General features: G+C 37.5%; 1 protein-coding gene across 3 annotated transcripts in view; it reads left to right on the top strand.

Annotated features, from left to right (window-relative positions):
* The window catches only part of LOC126471556 (glutamate [NMDA] receptor subunit 1), a 524,350-nt gene that overhangs the window by 493,710 nt on the left and 12,406 nt on the right, over window positions 1-18,234 (top strand). For all 3 annotated transcript variants that reach the window (XM_050099783.1, XM_050099785.1, XM_050099784.1), the window contains one exon: window positions 2,506-2,678. In XM_050099783.1, coding sequence (XP_049955740.1) covers window positions 2,506-2,678 — 173 coding nt within the window. The remainder of the gene's footprint in view (window positions 1-2,505; window positions 2,679-18,234) is intronic.

Genomic DNA, 18,234 nt, shown 5'->3' on the forward strand with positions numbered 1-18,234 from the left:
TCAATAAAATGAAAACTGATAGTTGAATAAATTACATCTGCTAATATGACACTGCAGCTGATGGTGGCCCACAGCTTATTTGCAACATGCAAGCAACCAGTATACAATGACTAGTGAGCTCTTGGAAAGAATAGTAAAACATCCGGAAGGAGGTCAGCAACATGTTGTAAATATTGCTTGTGACATGAGATCCAAAAATTTTAAAGTATGCAAGCAGCTTTGGTTATCCACAAATGAAATGTATTCCACCAACCATACAGATCATGACAGGACAATATGGATATTCTGTAATGTGCTCATTTTTGAAATTGTAAAGAAATCACTGATTACATGAAGGACTCTTTTTTTTTCCAGACATCATGAGTGTAATAAAGACATTAATACAAGGGTGGTCTTTCAGTTGTGTTTCATATTTCAGATGTGTGCCTGAGTATTACTAGACATGCTTGACAGAGTGTGAGAATAATCAAACAATGGAATCTCCGGGTAGGAATATCAACAATGTAGGAAAAGGTAGTTTACTACTTACCATAAAGAAGACACATTAAGTTGTAGACAGGCACAATTAAAGATACTTACATTAAGCTTTTGACCACAGCCATCATCAACAAAAGAAAAAGTCACACCATTCACACACGTAAGCATTGACGAAAAATTTTTGACATACAGTCACTTTACTATAGCATACCATTTCTTCCATCCTAATAACTGTTTGTGTTGCGACACAGCAATATTAATACCATATTGCATAACAACCACTCTCTATCCATTAATACTAGTATTTTCATGCATTTTGGGAAAGTGACAAGTGCAGTGTGAAAAACGAACTGGAAAGTAAGCTAGGAGCAAGATCATGCTACTATTTACACAGTCTAATTTCAGTTCTTTAACCTCTTTGGTTTCCATTCACAAAAATAATTCAGAGTTGGTTTGCAACTAATTTGCCGCAAAATTTTATCCTACTGAAACTGTTATAATGACACCTCATTAACATTAAAGCATTGTAACAAGTTGTAATTGGAGGTGGTGGAGATGATCACATTTTCATTCAATAAATTCCACTCATCCCTAACAATTTTTCCTTCTACTTTCCACATGGACAGTTTGTTGTCAAGGACTATCTTGAGACCATCAGCTGCTTCTAATCAAACTAGCTCTATATGGTTCTTTCCCCTGCCAGTGTGAAAATACTGCAGTTGTCTTTATCCGAAGCATTGAAATACCAAACATTGTTTGAATTTTATAATAAATTCAAAACTGCCTGATGAAGATGCAGTCCGTATTTTGCTTGAAGCAAAATATGTTTGTCTGTATGACAATTGTACAAATACAAATTTTTAATGTATGAAACTGTAGGTACTGCTAGTAGTCAAATATTTCTGGAAGAAAATGAAAAATTCTGAATTTTAAACAGGAATTCAAGGTTGTGTGAAAGTTTTGTTTTGTTTTGTCATTTTCATGTCAGAGTTTATCTGAAATTCTTTTTGCTCTTGAAAGGAGTAGTTTGCTGAACTATGGTACAGAAAGCTTCTCAAATATAATACTATCTAATACATTAAATTAAATATAAAATTAGATAAAGTTGATTTAGTTTGTTCACCCAGTTGATATGTCAGTCCAAAATCACAGATAAAGTGTTTGGAGCAATATTATATTTCCTTCCCATCCTACTAAAACCTAGTCTATACTGTCAAATTTTCATACTTCAAAAATACACATAGCCTGAAATCTTGCATACATGTAGTGCTCATGAAATAAGTCCATTCTAATCTTATATCTGCCTATTGTACATGTTACTGGTTTATATATAGAATTGTTTAATGACACACTACTTCAGATTAAACACTGAATTTGCAGCAGGACAGAATGTGTCTGTCATATTATGTTATTTTCCTAATGATATTAATACATAATGATGATGAAAGTTCCTTTAACATCCTCAAATCACAAATTAGAACTTAATGCTTTATATAACTGTAAAATTAGTTTGCCCTACTACCTTAATGTCAATGCAACTAAAGTATATAATAGACGCAATACTTACGTAAACCTTGTATTATAGTAGTATTACTGATCTAATATGGAGAAATATTGCACATGTTTTTTTGCTATGACTAGCATCTGTCAGCCTGTAGGAAATTTATGAAATAACCAAAAACTTGTTTATGCATCTGTGATTGGCAAGAGTGCAATTAAACAACAGCAACCTAAAGTAGCTTTTAAACTATTTTTAAATATTCACTGGACTCATTATTGAATTTATTGAATTACTTTCAAATACTGACTGTAAAACAGATAGAGACAAATCTGGATAGAAAAAGATGTAAACTTATATCAGTCCCAAAAACTAACATGTGCCTGTTAGAAAATGCAACACAATAATGCAGAAGAAATAAAAGAGAAGCAGAAGGATGAAGAGTAGTTGGAGGGGAAATGTATAGTCAGAGCTGTAAGTACCAGATTGAAAGTTACATAACTTAATTAAAATTATTATGATTGTTGCAGAAAACTAATGGCTTTTATATGGGACAGCTCACGCTTAGAATTTGAAGCAGCCCAAGACTGCGAACTTGTGACTGCTGGAGAGCTCTTTGGTCGATCTGGATATGGAATTGGACTTAAGAAAGGCTCACCCTGGGCTGACTCAGTCACTCTTGCCATTTTAGACTTTCATGAAAGTAAGTAAACATTGTTTAGAAAAGAAGCATGCAGTTTGACAATGGGCAACTTTTAATTACTTGTGAAACCTATTTCAGTGACCATTGAAACCTATTTGTTTTAATTAAATGTCAGAAACCTAATTACCACATTCCAGACTATGGAATTAACAATTGGCAAGCTGTTCCATTCCACATAACTTTGAAAGATGCTAAGTATCCATCAGCAGTAATAAAAACCATCAAAAGGCTCAGGATGCATCCATTCATTCATTTATTCATTGTGTTCCATTGACTCCACCAAGAAAAATAACCTTCATGGATGTGGACTGAGTTAAGATATGCATTAACAAAAGACAAGGAAATTATAGAAACTTAATACACACACTGTATAAAAATGAACTCCCATTATAGGCCTTCTGGTTAATGATGTTAACGCTTACACCATCCAAATTTAAACATGTAAATGGGAAAGAACACTTGTTTCTGCCACTGTCTGGCTACTGTGTAAAGTAAATATGGTTTTCAGTAAGGGATTAACACATGTTTTTGCATGCTAAGCCCACTGTGCAACAAAAGTGGTGTATTGTCAGAAGAGAGTACATGTTCTAGGTTCCCTGTAGTCCCAGCTCTGCTGTGGTATGGATAACTGGTGCATCACAGTGTACAAATGAAATGCATGGCAACCGTAAATGTACTGCAGAATTGAGATACATGGAGCAGTATGATTCTTTTGGGGAAAAAATCTAAATTGCATACTGATTAACCATGAAATTCTGGTGGTATAAATAGCAAATGCAATATCACATCCGGCCACAGTGAAATGGTGTCAACAGTTTGACCAAGGCCACACAGATGTGGATGAAGCTGATCAGGAAGGAAAGCCATAAACATCAACCATAAAGGACAATGTCCAGGCAACTGAAAAAGAACATCTGGGGGGAGGGGGGGGGGGGAGTGATTTTCTAATGATGAAGATATAACATGGAGGCTTGTAATGGCTCCATGACCCATGGAGTGGATTTCTATCATTGAGAAGCTGAACAACTGGTAGAATGCTCCAACCATTGTTTACAGAGACTTGATGACTATGTTGAAAAATAGTCAAGTATCTGTGTCACTTTGAAGTGTAGCACAGCATTCAAACAAAAGCTACTTCACCTGCCATAATAATGTGTAATGAACGTTTTAGCATCCTCTCATGCTAATGTGGCACAGTTAGAACACTTATCTCACTATAATTCCACCTGTAGATGTCAAAGCTTTACATATTATTGTATTCACCTGCTTTATGCGATAGCTTGACTTGGTTGTCTGCAGTTGTGCTTCAATTGTGGGAACACAGAGGTCACAATGAAAGTTGGGCAACACAGCATTAACTTTCACTATATTTTAACATAATTTCCATCACACATATAAGGATGTGCCAGGAGGAATAGTCAATAATCAGGGATATGACAAAAATGCTCATCTGAAGCAAAAAACTTCAAGTGTACATACACCCTATTCCAAATGGTCTCCAAGATAGAACATGTTTAATGTACATTTCCGTTTGGGCTAATGGCACACATCCATGTCTTGCTCACCCAACCTCTTTTACATTTCATTCAAGCCCAACATACTTCATTGCTTTCAACCTCTTTGAAGTTGACAACAGGGTACTTGAACATTTGATGTGAACTCTTCAACAGCAGTAATGTGATATGTGCAATAATTCTTAGAGGTAAATGTGTTAAAAATATATATTTTTGATGCTTTGTGAACTGTATTTGTAATGCTTACTAATTGTTATGCATGTGTACATCTATGAACCAGACAATGTGTTGATTACTGCTCACCACATACCAGAGATGCTGAGTTGCAGATAGGCACAACAAAAAGAATGCCAAACAAGTAAGCTTTTGGCCAAAAAGGCGTTTATTGGAATTAGACAACATATACATACACATACGTGCTCATGCAAACACAACTCACACACATATGAGTAACCAAAATGTACAACACACAACAGAGTAATGCTACAATCCTCAGACAGATGCAAAAGTACTGTAATGTGGCTACAGTCAGTGAAGGAACAGCTCAGCATAGCATTATTCTGCTGCTCTTCCACTGCACTCAGTATACTCATTCACAAGGTGCATATTGGCCAACTCTTCATCATTAAGCCTATCCATAGCACTGCTGTGTGTCACTGCTAATGCACAACTAACACTGCCAAAAAAACAAAACCCTAGACAGAACCTACACGGCAGGATGCAGACTCGAGGCTACCAAGTTAAAGAAGGCGTCACTGCTTCCAACGTTACTACTGTCAATGGAAGCAAGACACACAGTGCATATCATTGATATCTGGGCTGTTGTGCACTGCTTTCTGTACAACATAGATCCAAAGCTAATTTGGGGCAAGAAACTAAATGAAATGCGATAACTCCATAATGAACTGCTGGAGACTATGTGTCCCTTGTACTATCAATAACTATAGGCAAGCACTGTTACAGTGTGTTTGGCTTGGTATGATCTTAGGACTTCTTGCTAATGTCACAGTCTAATGCTATAATGAGAACTCCTGAGAGAATCTATACGTTTTCTCTTTCTTATATCTGATATCCAATTCAGCTGTGTACATAATTTTAACAAACAACAAATGTTTGTCTTCCATATCCGTATACACAGGATGTATAAAAACATGTTAGAAGCTTTATCAATTTTTTCTTGATGTCATAACATTAAAAAGTTCATATGAACATGGCTGTGAAAATCCTCTATTAAGGAGGTGTGAAATGATTTATCATTCACCCATAAAAATGATGCATTTACCAAACAAATTTACAGGTATGAAAGGATTTATTACTCATAGTAAAAAAATGGTACATTTAATGAACATATTTAGATTTAGAAGAATTGCTCAAAGTGACCACCTCTTGCTTCCATGAATCCCTTGAGCCTGCATTCCATACTTGGCTGTAAATTGTGGAAAATTCCTGCTGTGTTCTATATTTGGTCAAATCCATTTTGGACTGACTCCCGCAGAAACACAAAGGATTTTAAACGCCCCCAAAGGAATAAAAATCTACTGGATTCAAATCAAGTGATCAGGTAGACCATGCAAGTGATCCCTTCAACCAATCCACCTGTTTGGAAACTAGTTGTTGACATTTTGGTGAATAATCCATGTAATGTTATGTGGAGCACCATAATGTATAAACCACTTTCGTTAGATGATGACCAGAGGCACATCATCAAGTAAACAAAGCAACTCATGTTTGTGATACTGCAGATACATTTGCCCAATAAGATGTTATGCCACACCACATGTTGAGGCTGAACTGCTGCTAATGTCTGATTTGCTGCACTTCTTGAAGGCTTCCATGAGCCTAAATATGAGTGTTATGGTAACTGAAGATACCATCACATGAAAAGTCATTCTTATCAGTGAAGAGTGAAAGTCTGCCTCATTTTATCCATGCACCCATTGAAGGTGGTAAGGATACAGAATATTTTCATGCAGAATGTTCCAGATTGTCATGTGATTAATGCTTTCCCTTGTCACAACTTTCCTTGTACTAGTTGATGCATTTTCAGCCACAGTTTGAAGAACCCATTATTTAAAGTTGGATTTTCAAACATTGTGTGGTCCCCCACCATCCACAGCTCTCTTCTCAAATCAGACTGTCTCTAGCAAGCATTACTGGAGTCATTCAAATGTTCTTGCACAAACTAACTGTCTCCCAGGATAATGTTCAGCATAATGTTGATGTGCCATTTTGCAAACTGTCATTTCAGTCACCAAATGTGTCATTGTGATTTGTTGTGATGGAAGTTACTATAAAACAGAACACACAACATTCAGACAAAAAGAAGCAAATACCATGAACAACTGTCAACAAGAAAGTGATTAAATGTAACAATTAAATGGCCGAAAGCTTTAAGTGTGAAAATATTTTCGTTGTGCCTATCTGCAACTCAGCATCTCCACTATATGGTGAGAAGCAAATTTCATTCTCATAAATTGTTACATTTCGTTCTGGATTTTCCATTGTCTGAGAAAGTGATTAAAAATGCACAGTTGAAGTTAATTATACAACCAGGAGTCACTACAGGGAATTCATTTCATACTTTTCTTACAAAGGATTTTTGGAACCATGTCCATATGAACTTTTTGTAATGTTTTGATGTCAAGAATAGAGTCTTAAGATTTCTAACATGTTTTTATATGACTTGTATTTTCAAAATATTTCGCCATGTAACTATAAAATACTGAAGGATATTATTGCATTAACGCTAACAAATAGTAGGGGTAATAAACATTTAATGAACACAAAATTAGCATTCTATAGCAACATATTAAACTGTCCATTAGTCTACAAAGGAAAACGGTAATAGTTCCTGATTGAAATTAATTCAAGTCCACACATAACTTTTTTGTGTCTGTATACTGCAGTTTTATTAAGCACTGTCTCAGAGAATTCTTATTTATTTATTTATTTATTTAACCTGATCAGATTAGGACCTTCAGGCCCTCTTTCACATGGGAATGGGGTTTCACACATGTAGTATCTTTTTTGTATCATAATTGGAAATAACAATAGTTGTAATATGACAAATAGTAATAAAATGATTTGTGTGTCTGTAGAGGCAATGTAAATAGTACTTATTAAGAGCCAATAAAATTAGTAATGGCAGTACTTCTACTGCTGTTCCAATAATAATAATAATGACAATAATAATAATTATTATTACTATTATAGTGGCAGATATAAAAAGAATTTATAGGTGGACAAAATATATATTTTCTGATGTGGCAAGTTCTGAAGAAGGGAAATTTAAGGAGACTGCACCAGCTAAGAATACTGGGAAATGAGGAAGACCTTGAAACTTCCTGGCAGATTAAAACTGTGTGCCAGACAGAGACTCGAACTCAGGACCTTTACCTTTGGTGGCCAAGTGCTCTACCATCTGAGCTACCCAAGTATGACTCATGCCCCGTCCTCACAGCTTTACTTCCACCAGTGCCTAATCTCCTACCTTCCAAACTTCACGGAAGTTCTGGAGGAAGACTTGTTGGAAGAAAGAATATAAAGGGTTAATGAGTGCATACATGGAAAATAGCAGTGATTATTGTTGCTTCAGTAGATATGTCATTACCTTTCTTTTGGAACTGGATATATCATTCAGTTCTCTGATGCAATGAGGCAGGTTATTCTAGTGTCAGGCACCTGCTGCTGAAAATGAATTTGAGAAAGTGTCTGAACAATGATGTGGGACAGAAAGGGTTTTGCTCTGATGGCAATGAGTGTTTCTGCCATGTTGTTCAGGCAAGAGCATTAAGGTTAAGGAGAGGTATGTGGGGCAGTGTACATTGATAAAACAGTAGAGGAGATACAGTGTACAGAAACCACTGTGCTTGTCTGCATGCAGCCATGATAGATGAGCATATGATGGTGATATATGGTCAAAGAGTTGAAGGTCACAGATAAATCAGACACTGGCATTTGTAACCTGTTCCATGTCCCATGAGCTTTCCTGGGAAAATCCTTACAGGATAACATTGCTGTAATCACTAATCTGAAGTGTAAGTATTTGTACAAGTTTCTTTTTCAGGTCAAAGATGCTGATGCCTTTTTCCACATTGCAGCTATGTGGTTAGACCAATTTAGATTTTCATCTATTATTATTCCCAAACTCTTTAGGATTAAAAGATGATAGGGAGTCCCAACATTTTGAACTAATGAGCCTAGAATGACAAACCAGTATCACTTGGATTTTGAAAGGGTTGAGCTTTAACCCTATGCTCTGTGCCCATTTTGACAGTGCCCACAGGTCAGTACTGAAATTCTTGATAACTCTCTTCAGGGGTATTGGTTTTGCACTTAGATACAACTGGACACCATCAGCATATGTGTGATATTTGCAATAGGACAAAGGTGGTGGAAACAACACGATCATTAAATAGAAGCACTGTACATAAATCTTACACCAGCCAGATAACAGACCCATCACTCTTAAGTCACAAAGCAATCAGAGAGTCTGGCAATCCCTGTCTAAATCTGTTCAAGGTAAACAGCAACTGCAGTCATAGTTCACTTTATAGAGGCAGAGGCAGAGGCAGATAGCAGCAGCTAATGAAAGAAGACAGAGTGAACCAGCTGCTGGGTGATATTATATTGGCAAGCTACAGAATACTATGTGACTGGCCTGTGATATATGTGGCTTCCATGTCAGGAGGGCCCTTGGTGGACGTTGCTGATGTCATGCATACTAAAATACCCCTATCTTCCATTTTCATGTCTAGCGGGAGTTCCTGAAACCTTCCTTCAATGAAATGGGTGATATCATGATGTAACATTCCTGAGAGGCATCTAGGTATGCCAGTGATCATGGTTCCTGATCTAGAATATCCTCCATGGGCCCAGAGTCCTCCAGGATCAGAGGCATACCTGCAGGATGTGGCGGATCAATTTGCCAATCAATATCCATGGACGTGCCCCTCAGTTTGTAGTAAATGGGAACCAGGCAGACAACCTCTGTAACCAAGGAGAGAAGAGCGCCATGAAGTGGTTGTGACAGAAATGATGGTGGACTCAGTGACAAGGAAGATTGCTCACCAGGGTTCCACAACCAGAGCTAATTATGATGTTGGTAAAGTATCCCAAGTACCGTAGCCTGTAACACAACCTGGAAACTGTGCTATTCTGCCACAAACCCCAGATCCACTCCAGATTCTGCCCAAATATGCATGCTCACACTGGGGCACCCACACAGAATGGTGTGTTTTGCATATATTTCATGTTCCAGTCCTGTGAGGGCACACATATAAGAGCTCCATCAGGATTCAACCCTTGATGGGTATGTACTTATAAGAGGCTATAAAGGCATTTGGTGCAGAAGCTGATTTGGAAGGTCTTAAAATTTTCAAATTCGAATTTTTGAATGTATGAACGAAATGTTCTGTCAGCCAATTTGAGGCTGGATGGAATAGCAGCTTGGCAAGATGTTAATTCCATTGCGAGTGTAAAACTTTTCAAAATCTGTAACTGTGAATTGTGGACCATTGTTGGTTGTGAAATCCATTGCAAGGCTCACACCATGGCCAATGTTGTTGCCTGCTGGATGTAGCTGACATATTGGAAGTGAGAGAAGGAGCCCATGATGATTAACCCCATGGACCTCAACAAAGACCGCCACAAAGTTAGCATGAACTCAGACCCACGGCTGTGTCCATGCTGGTGACATAGAAAAATACTGGGGTTGGGAAGGCTGGTGTGTCTGGAAAACTGCACACTGTCAAATCACCCCTGCAACATCATTATCCAGACAATGCCAGTAGATGTAGTTGTGTGCCAGTTATTTCACACTGGAAATCCACCAGTGCAGTTACTGTAGGAACTGGAGCACGTGACATAGCATGGAGGATGGCACCATCACCTGGTACTGTTTGCTGTCTTTTGTAAGGAACATAACACCTTGCTGAACCTGAAGTTGGTGCCACCAATGAAAAACTAGTGAAACCTATGTGATTCCCCACCAGGGAGCTTCATAGGCCAACCCAACCAGATATACTGCAGGCCCACTGAAGAAGCAGGTCACAAATAGATGTGTCAGCAACATCCCAGGAATTAATAGGGAACTTGTTGAGTGAATGCTCCAGTTGGCTGTCTAACTGAAAGAAAATTGTCTCCTGACAGTCAAATACAGGCTACAGACCTGCTGGAAGGCAGGAGAATGCATATGTGTCAGCAAGTTGTGCACAAGTTTATGTTATTGTTGTAGTCTTCAGTCCAAAGACTGGTTTGATGCAGTCCTCCATGTTACTCTATCCCATGCAAGTCTCTTCACCTCTGAATAACTACTACAACTTATATCCTTCTGAATCTGCTTATTGTATTCATCTCTTGGTCTCCCTCTACAATTTTTAACCCCCACACTACCCTTGGCATCTCAAAATGTGTCCTATCTACCAATCTCTTCTTCTTGTCGGGTTGTACCACACTTTAGTTACATGATCTACCCATTTAAGCTTCAGCAGTCTTCTCTAGCGCCACATGTCAAAAGTTTCTATTCTCTTCCTCTCTAAACTGTTTATCTTCCATGTTTCACTTCCATGCATGGAAACACTCCATACAAATATATCATGTTATTTTGCTGCCCAAAAAACAAACCTCATCTACTCCTTTAAGTGACTTGTTACCTAATTTAGTTCCCTCAGCATCACCTGATTTAATTTGACTACATTCCATTTTGTGTTTGTTGATGTACATCTTATACCCTCCTTTCAAGACACTGTACATTCCATTCAACTGCTGTTCCAACTCCTTTACTGTCTATGACAGAATTGCAATGTCATCAGCAAACCTCAAAGTTTTTATTTCTTCTCCCTTAATTTTAATGCCTTCTCCTTATTTTTCTGTGGTTTCTTTCACTGCTTGCTCAATGTGCATATTGAATAACATCAGTGATAAGCTACAAACCTGTCTCATTCCCTTCTCAACTGCTGCTTCCCTTTCATGCCTTTTGACTCTTATAATTGCTGCCTAGTTTCTGTACAAATTGTATATTGCCTTTTGCTCACTGAATTTTATTCCTGTTGCCATTAGAATTTCAAAAAGAGTATTCCCCTCAACACTGTCAAAAGCATTCTCTAGGTCTACCAATGCTAGAAATATAGGTCTGCCTTTCTTTAACCTGTCTTCATAGGGACAGTATTGACTCATGTGCTCCTACATTTCTCTGGAATCTAAACTGATCTTCTTGTGCAAAGAATTCATGTTAGTATTTTGCAACCATGAAATATTAAACTGATAGTTCAGCAATATTCACACCTTTCAGCACTTGCTTTCTTTGGAATTGGAATTATTACAATCTTTTTGAAGTCTGAGGGTATTTCATCTGCCTTATACATCTTGCACACCAGGTGGAAGTGTTCTGTCAAGGATGGCTGTCCAAGGCTTTCAGTTGGGTTGACCTATGAAGCTCTCATGGAGTATTGTTTTGACTTACATCTTTCAGTGCTCTCTCAAATTCTTCTCACAGTATCATCCCTCCCATCTTATCTCCATCTATGTCCTCTTCCATTTGTATAACATTGCCTTCAAGTTAATTTCTCTTGTATGGGCCCTCTACACATTCCTTCCACCTTCCAGCTTTCCCTTCTTTGCTTAGGACTGGTTTTCCATCCGAGTTCTTAATATTCATACAGCTGCTTCTCTTTTCTCCAAATGCCTCTTTAATTTTCTGTAGCGAGTATCTAGCTTCCCCCTAATGAAATATGCTTCTAAATCTATACATTTGTTTTCTAGCCATTCCTTCTTAGCCATTTTAGACTCCCTGTTTGTCTCATTTTTTGGACATTTGTATTCCCCTTGGCATACTTAATTTGCTGCATTTTTATGTTTTCTCCTTTCATCAGTTAATTTGAATATCTCCTGTACGTCCCCGTTAGCAGAGTGGTCAGCACGGCAGAATGCCATGCCAAGGGGCCCGAGTTTGATTCCCGGCTGGGGCAGGAGATTTTTTTCTGCTCAGGGACTGGGTGTTGTGTTGTCCTCACCATCATTTCATCCGCATCTCCAATGCGCAAGTTGCCCAATGTGGTGTCGAATGCACTAAATACTAGCCCTCGGTGGCTGAACTTCCCCGAATGGGAGACTCCCAGCCCACAATGCTGTACACTCATTTTCATTTTGAATATCTCCTGTGTTATCCAAGGATTTCTACTAGGCCCTGTCTTTTTACCTATTTGATCATATGCTGCCTTCACTATTTCATCTCTCAAAGCTACCTGTTCATCTTTTACAGTATTCTTTTCCCTTGTTCTAGTCAATTGTTGTCTAAAGCTCTGTCTGAAACTCTCACCTTCTTCTTTCAACTTATTCAGGTATCATCTTCTTAATTTCCTGCCTTTTTGCAGTTTCTTTAGTTTTAATCTACAGTTTGTAACAAATACATTGTGGTCAGAGTCCATGTCTGTCCTTGGAAATGTCTTGCAATTTAAAATATGGTTCCAAAAGCCCTTTCTCACCATTATATAATCAGTCTGAAACCTTTCACTGTCTCCAGGTCTCTTCCATGTATACAACATTCTTTCATGATTCTTAGCAATTATTAAATTATGTTCTGTGCAGAATTCTGCCAGGCAGCTTCCTCTTTCATCCTCTTCCCTCAGTCCATATTCACCTACACTTTTTCCTTCTCTTCTTTTTCCTGTTTACAAATTCCAGTTCCCAATCACAATTAAATTTTCGCCTCCCTTAATTATCAGAATAATTCCTTTTATCTCATCATATATTTCTTTAATCTGTTCATACATCTTCAGAGCTAGTTAGCATATAAACTTATACTACTGTGGTGGGTGTTGAGTTTGTGTCAGTCTTGGTTATGATAATGCATTCACTATGCTGTGCATAGTAGCTTACTCACATTACTGTTTTCTTATTCGTTATTAAACCTGCTTCTTGTTTACCTCTGTTGGATTTTGTATTTACAGCCTTGTACACATTTGACCACACCTGCCACTGAACTTCACTGATTCCCACCATATCTAACTTCAACCCATCCATTTCTCATTTTAAATTTTCTAACCTACCTGCATGATGGAGGGATCTGACAGTCTGTGCTCCAGTCCATAGAATGACATTATTAATTCTCCTGATGATGACATTCTACTGAGTAGTTTTCACCTGGAGATGTGAGGGACTATTTTACCTTCAAAATATTTTACCCAAGAGAATGCCATCATACACTAGAGTTGCATGTCAGTGGGAAAAATTACAGGTGCAGAACGTAGATTCCACACACAACACAGACTTCACCTGGATGGCTTGAAGAAAGAATATCTGGCAAACCTGATAACCAAGGAAATAAAAAACCACCAAAATAAATTAAAACCCAAAATGATAATTACATCGCCACCACCAGACTCCAGAACGAAAACACTTCACAAAAAGGTAAAAGCATTAGAACCTCATCAGCACCAGCAAAGCCTGTCAAAAAAGGTCAAGTTTAATAGAGAGAACAGTAGTCAGTGATTTCAACGAAAAGAGAACTACAGTTCTTCATCATCCAAATATTATTTTAGACAAAAATGAGAAGACTCCAAGTTCACAAGAAAACACAGCAGTAGTGGCAGAACCAACATTTGAAGTGTCAGAAACAGCATCTACATCATCATCAGCAACAACAACAACAACAACAGAAATTGTGGTATTAAGTACATTAGCAGCAGGACCAATTGCAGCAACAAGCAACTCACCACAGCCCAATGTACAGGTACATCCTCGGAGGTGCAGGAAACCTGTCTTTCTTAAGGATTTTTGGTATCTCACCAGACACGGGAACAAATATGACAGCACAAAATGTAAATAAAAGTGTAACCAGTTCTCACCCTAGTCATCTACAGATTTTAAGTCTAAATACTCAGTGCCTTAGAAATAAATCACTACAACTTGAGGTAGCAATGAATGATGCAAACATTGACTACATGTGCATCATGGAGCATTGGTGCAGAGATTTTGAACTACGTACCATTAATATTCATCCATATAATTGGCAAGTCAGTATTTTAGGAAAAAAAATGTCAAAAATGGAGGTGTATGCATCACTAAATCAGGATCAGGTACAAAAGAAGGTGTGAAGCTGAATTATTGAGTGTGGAAAATCATTTTGAAGCAGCAGCTATACACTTGTATGAAATACAGGGAAAAGTCATAGTAATAGCTATATACAGACCACCTACTGGGTACACAGACATATTCATTGATAAATTAGAAACACTACTTAATATTCCTCTTAATGAAAGAGCCACTGTAGTTGTCTGTGAGGATTTCAACATATATCTTATGAATGAAGGTAGGCTAAAAAATCAATTCCTATATCTATCATGTAGTTTCAATCTGTTTCAACACATACACAAACCCACAAGAATAATGTACAATACAAACAGTCTTATTGATAATATATTTTAAAATGTACAATCCATAGAAGTAGAAGTAACAAATACTGATTTGGGATTATCAGACCATATTGCTCTTGTCCTCAAAATTCCTTCAGTGTCACTGCAAGAGAAAAAAGAGAACTTCATGTATAAAAGAAAATTTTCCACTGAAAACTGTGTAGAATTTACAAATATCCTCACTAGTGAGTCCTGGGCATAAGTACAGTCCCTACAAATATGAATGATGCATATAACACTTTTTCTTCAGTTTTCATGGGATATTTTGAAATCTGCTTTCCAAAGAAACTGTCAAGAATCACATCACATCACAATACAAAGCCAAGTTCTTGAATAACAGTTGACATCAAAACTTCTTGTGGAACTCTAAAGAGACTAAATTCAAAATTGAAGACATCTACAGATCCACAATTCATAGAATATGTTAAGAATTACAAGAGGGTATATCAAAAAGAAATTGCCAAGGCAAAATTTATGAGTTATGACAACTTCTTTCTAGCCACACCGAAAGGTAACCTGTTATCTTGATATAGTTCATTTAAACTTTTCAAAAGTAAAATCTTCCTCAAGTCTTCATCAAAAGGCAACTGAAAATATGTCTCTGCAAGATTGATTTTAGAAAATAGTTTTTGTCCTGAAAATATAGAAAGAAGTTCATCTGGATGAGGTAAAGGATAATAATTAATGTCTGCTTGCATTTCAATCATTTCCTTGCAGTCTCTGCACAACCTAAGGGACCTCCCAGACTTCCTAACCACTACTAGACATGAAGTTGACTGACTGTAGGAAGTGAGGAAGAAAATCTGTTGTTGTTATACTGTGCCTAGTTCAATCTTAACCTCATCCTTGATGGCCAATAGAATTGGGACCACTTGGCAAGATCACGGACTTGCTGTTGGCTTTAAGACAATGTGTGACTGACAGTCAACTCTGGCCCCCAAACCAGATTCAAAGAGTGGCACAAACTGCATATCAATTGTAGTGATGAGCCAATGGACTGCACTTCATGATGTAATGAGTATCTAAAGGCAGAATATGCACTGAGGCAAAAATGATCTCAACCATCTGAAATGTTACTAATTTCAATCAGCTGGGGCCATTCCTAGTGCCCATTGTGATACTGCATACTTCTGCAAAATGACCTCTTCATAAAGACTAACAACACAGGTCTGCAAAAAAATATTTTTTGAAAGTTGTTTGAAATTTGATAACTGACTTTTATGTACTTTTCAAAAATGTAATCCATTTTTTCTATCATGTCAGGTTTTCTCACAAAAAGGGGAGTATTTTTGGGTGTAATAACAAAATTTAAGCAATTTATCGCATTTTTTCCAACGTTATAAAATTTTATTTTATTTATAAATCATGTTCTAAACTACATTTCCAGTACACTTCCAATTCTCTTTAAGCTCATAAGTCCTTATAATAACACTTCGCTTTCTGTCAAAGCTTCTTTTATTGCTTTTCCGGCTGTGGACTTGTTGAGGATCATCTCTTTTTATCATCCAGCAGTAGTCCACTATCATGTTGATGTTCCATCTTCCTTGATATCTTTTTTCCATTTATTTGATATCTCGGTGGAATCTTTTGCCCTGTTCTTCACTTACATCACCAAGGTTTGCAGGGAAGTAGTCAAGATGTGAGTGGAGAAAAGGAATTTTAATACTCATGTTACAGCTCAGCTTCTTAAAGTTGTTGAGCATGTCTGCGATGATTGTCTTGTAGTTTGGATCGTCCATGCTGCCTTTTCTTTTTGTTTCCGTGAAAAGGATGTACCCGGAACCAACGTGTGTGTGTCTTTCAATCTAGATCCTAAAACTTCTGCCAATTCTTTAGAAAGGCCTAGGTCTTTAACTAAATTGTTCAGTTCAGATTGTGAGAATGGAATGGGATCGGTTGTGTCAGGATCATAGCAATCTCTGTCTTCTTCGCTATCACCTTGCTGAGCCAATGGCTCGTGATCATCTATATTATCCAAAGAATCTGGAGGAGAAGGTATTGGTACTTCAGGTCCATGAGGAACAGAGTAAATAGTTGATTGAATGTTAGGTTAAGAAATATCCTTTTTGTTTTTCAAATTGAAACCTCGCACATTGCAAGAACAAAATTAGCAGTTGTCACTAAGATTTTTGGGCTCCCTCCAAACCACTGGTATTCCAAAACGTAAGGACTGCTTTTTACATTGAAACCATTGCCTCAATTCTTCAACACACACTAAACAAACTTTGTGTGGGGCCCAAGGCTTATCTTGATTGCATAACTTTATACCAAGATAGGCAAAATATACTTTTTCAACAAAATGGGAAATGTTTCTTTGTTACTTTTTAACGGTATATTTACCACAAATGTAGCAGAAGCAATTTGGTGAGTTTATACACCCTCTGGTAGCCATTGTCCACTGTCCATAAAAAAACTTCACAACACAAGAAAACAGTCACTACTTTAAAGCACTAGTAACAACAACACATGAACAGCACAGAGTGGAGAAGTACTGTGAACTCAAGGACAATAGCAGAAGCTCACTGCTTGGTGATGGCAGGGGAAGGCGAGCATGACAGATAGGCACTGACATGAAAATACTGCTATTTTCTCCTAATTACTCTTTATTTTACGTATATCTAGCATAAAAAATGGCTATATAACAGTTTATGGAGATCCTAAAAACCAAAATTCAAACTCACAAGAGTGCTGAAATATTGAAAAAAGCTAAAACTAGACACGCTGTTTGTGGAATAACTGTATGTGATGGAATTTTTTCACCTTCCATTGACCTACGGGCAAGACAAAGCTCATTGACTTTATCCGGAACACCGCCCTGGGAATAGACAACATTCCATTGGAACTACTGATGGCCTTGGGAGAGCCAGTCATGACAAAACTCTACCATCTGGTGAGCAAGATGTATGAGACAGGCGAAATACCCTCAGACTTCAAGAAGAATATAATAATTCCAATCCCAAAGAAAGCAGGTGTTGACAGATGTGAAAATTACCGAACTATCAGTTTAATAAGTCACAGCTGCAAAATACTAATGTGAATTCTTTACAGACGAATGGAAAAACTGGTAGAAGTGGACCTCGGGGAAGATCAGTTTGGATTCCGTAGAAATGTTGGAACACGTGAGGCAATACTAACCTTATGACTTATCATAGAAGAAAGATTAAGAAAAGGCAAACCTACGTTTCTAGCATTTGTAGACTTAGAGAAAGCTTTTGACAATGTTAACTGGAATACTCTCTTTCAAATTCTGAAGGTGGCAGGGGTAAAATACAGGGAGCGAAAGGCTATTTACAATTTGTACAGAAACCAGATGGCAGTTATAAGAGTCGAGGGGCATGAAAGGGAAGCAGTGGTTGGGAAAGGAGTGAGACAGGGTTGTAGCCTCTCCCCGATGTTATTCAATCTGTATATTGAGCAAGCAGTAAAGGAAACAAAAGAAAAATTCGGAGTAGGTATTAAAATTCATGGAGAAGAAGCAAAAACTTTGAGGTTCGCCGATGACATTGTAATTCTGTCAGAGACAGCAAAGGACTTGGAAGAGCAGTTGAACGGAATGAACAGTGTCTTGAAAGGAGGATATAAGATGAACATCAACAAAAGAAAAACAAGGATAATGGAATGTAGTCAAAT

The sequence above is a fragment of the Schistocerca serialis genome, chromosome 3 (assembly GCF_023864345.2).
Source record: "Schistocerca serialis cubense isolate TAMUIC-IGC-003099 chromosome 3, iqSchSeri2.2, whole genome shotgun sequence".
NCBI classification, from domain to species: Eukaryota; Metazoa; Arthropoda; class Insecta; order Orthoptera; family Acrididae; genus Schistocerca; species Schistocerca serialis.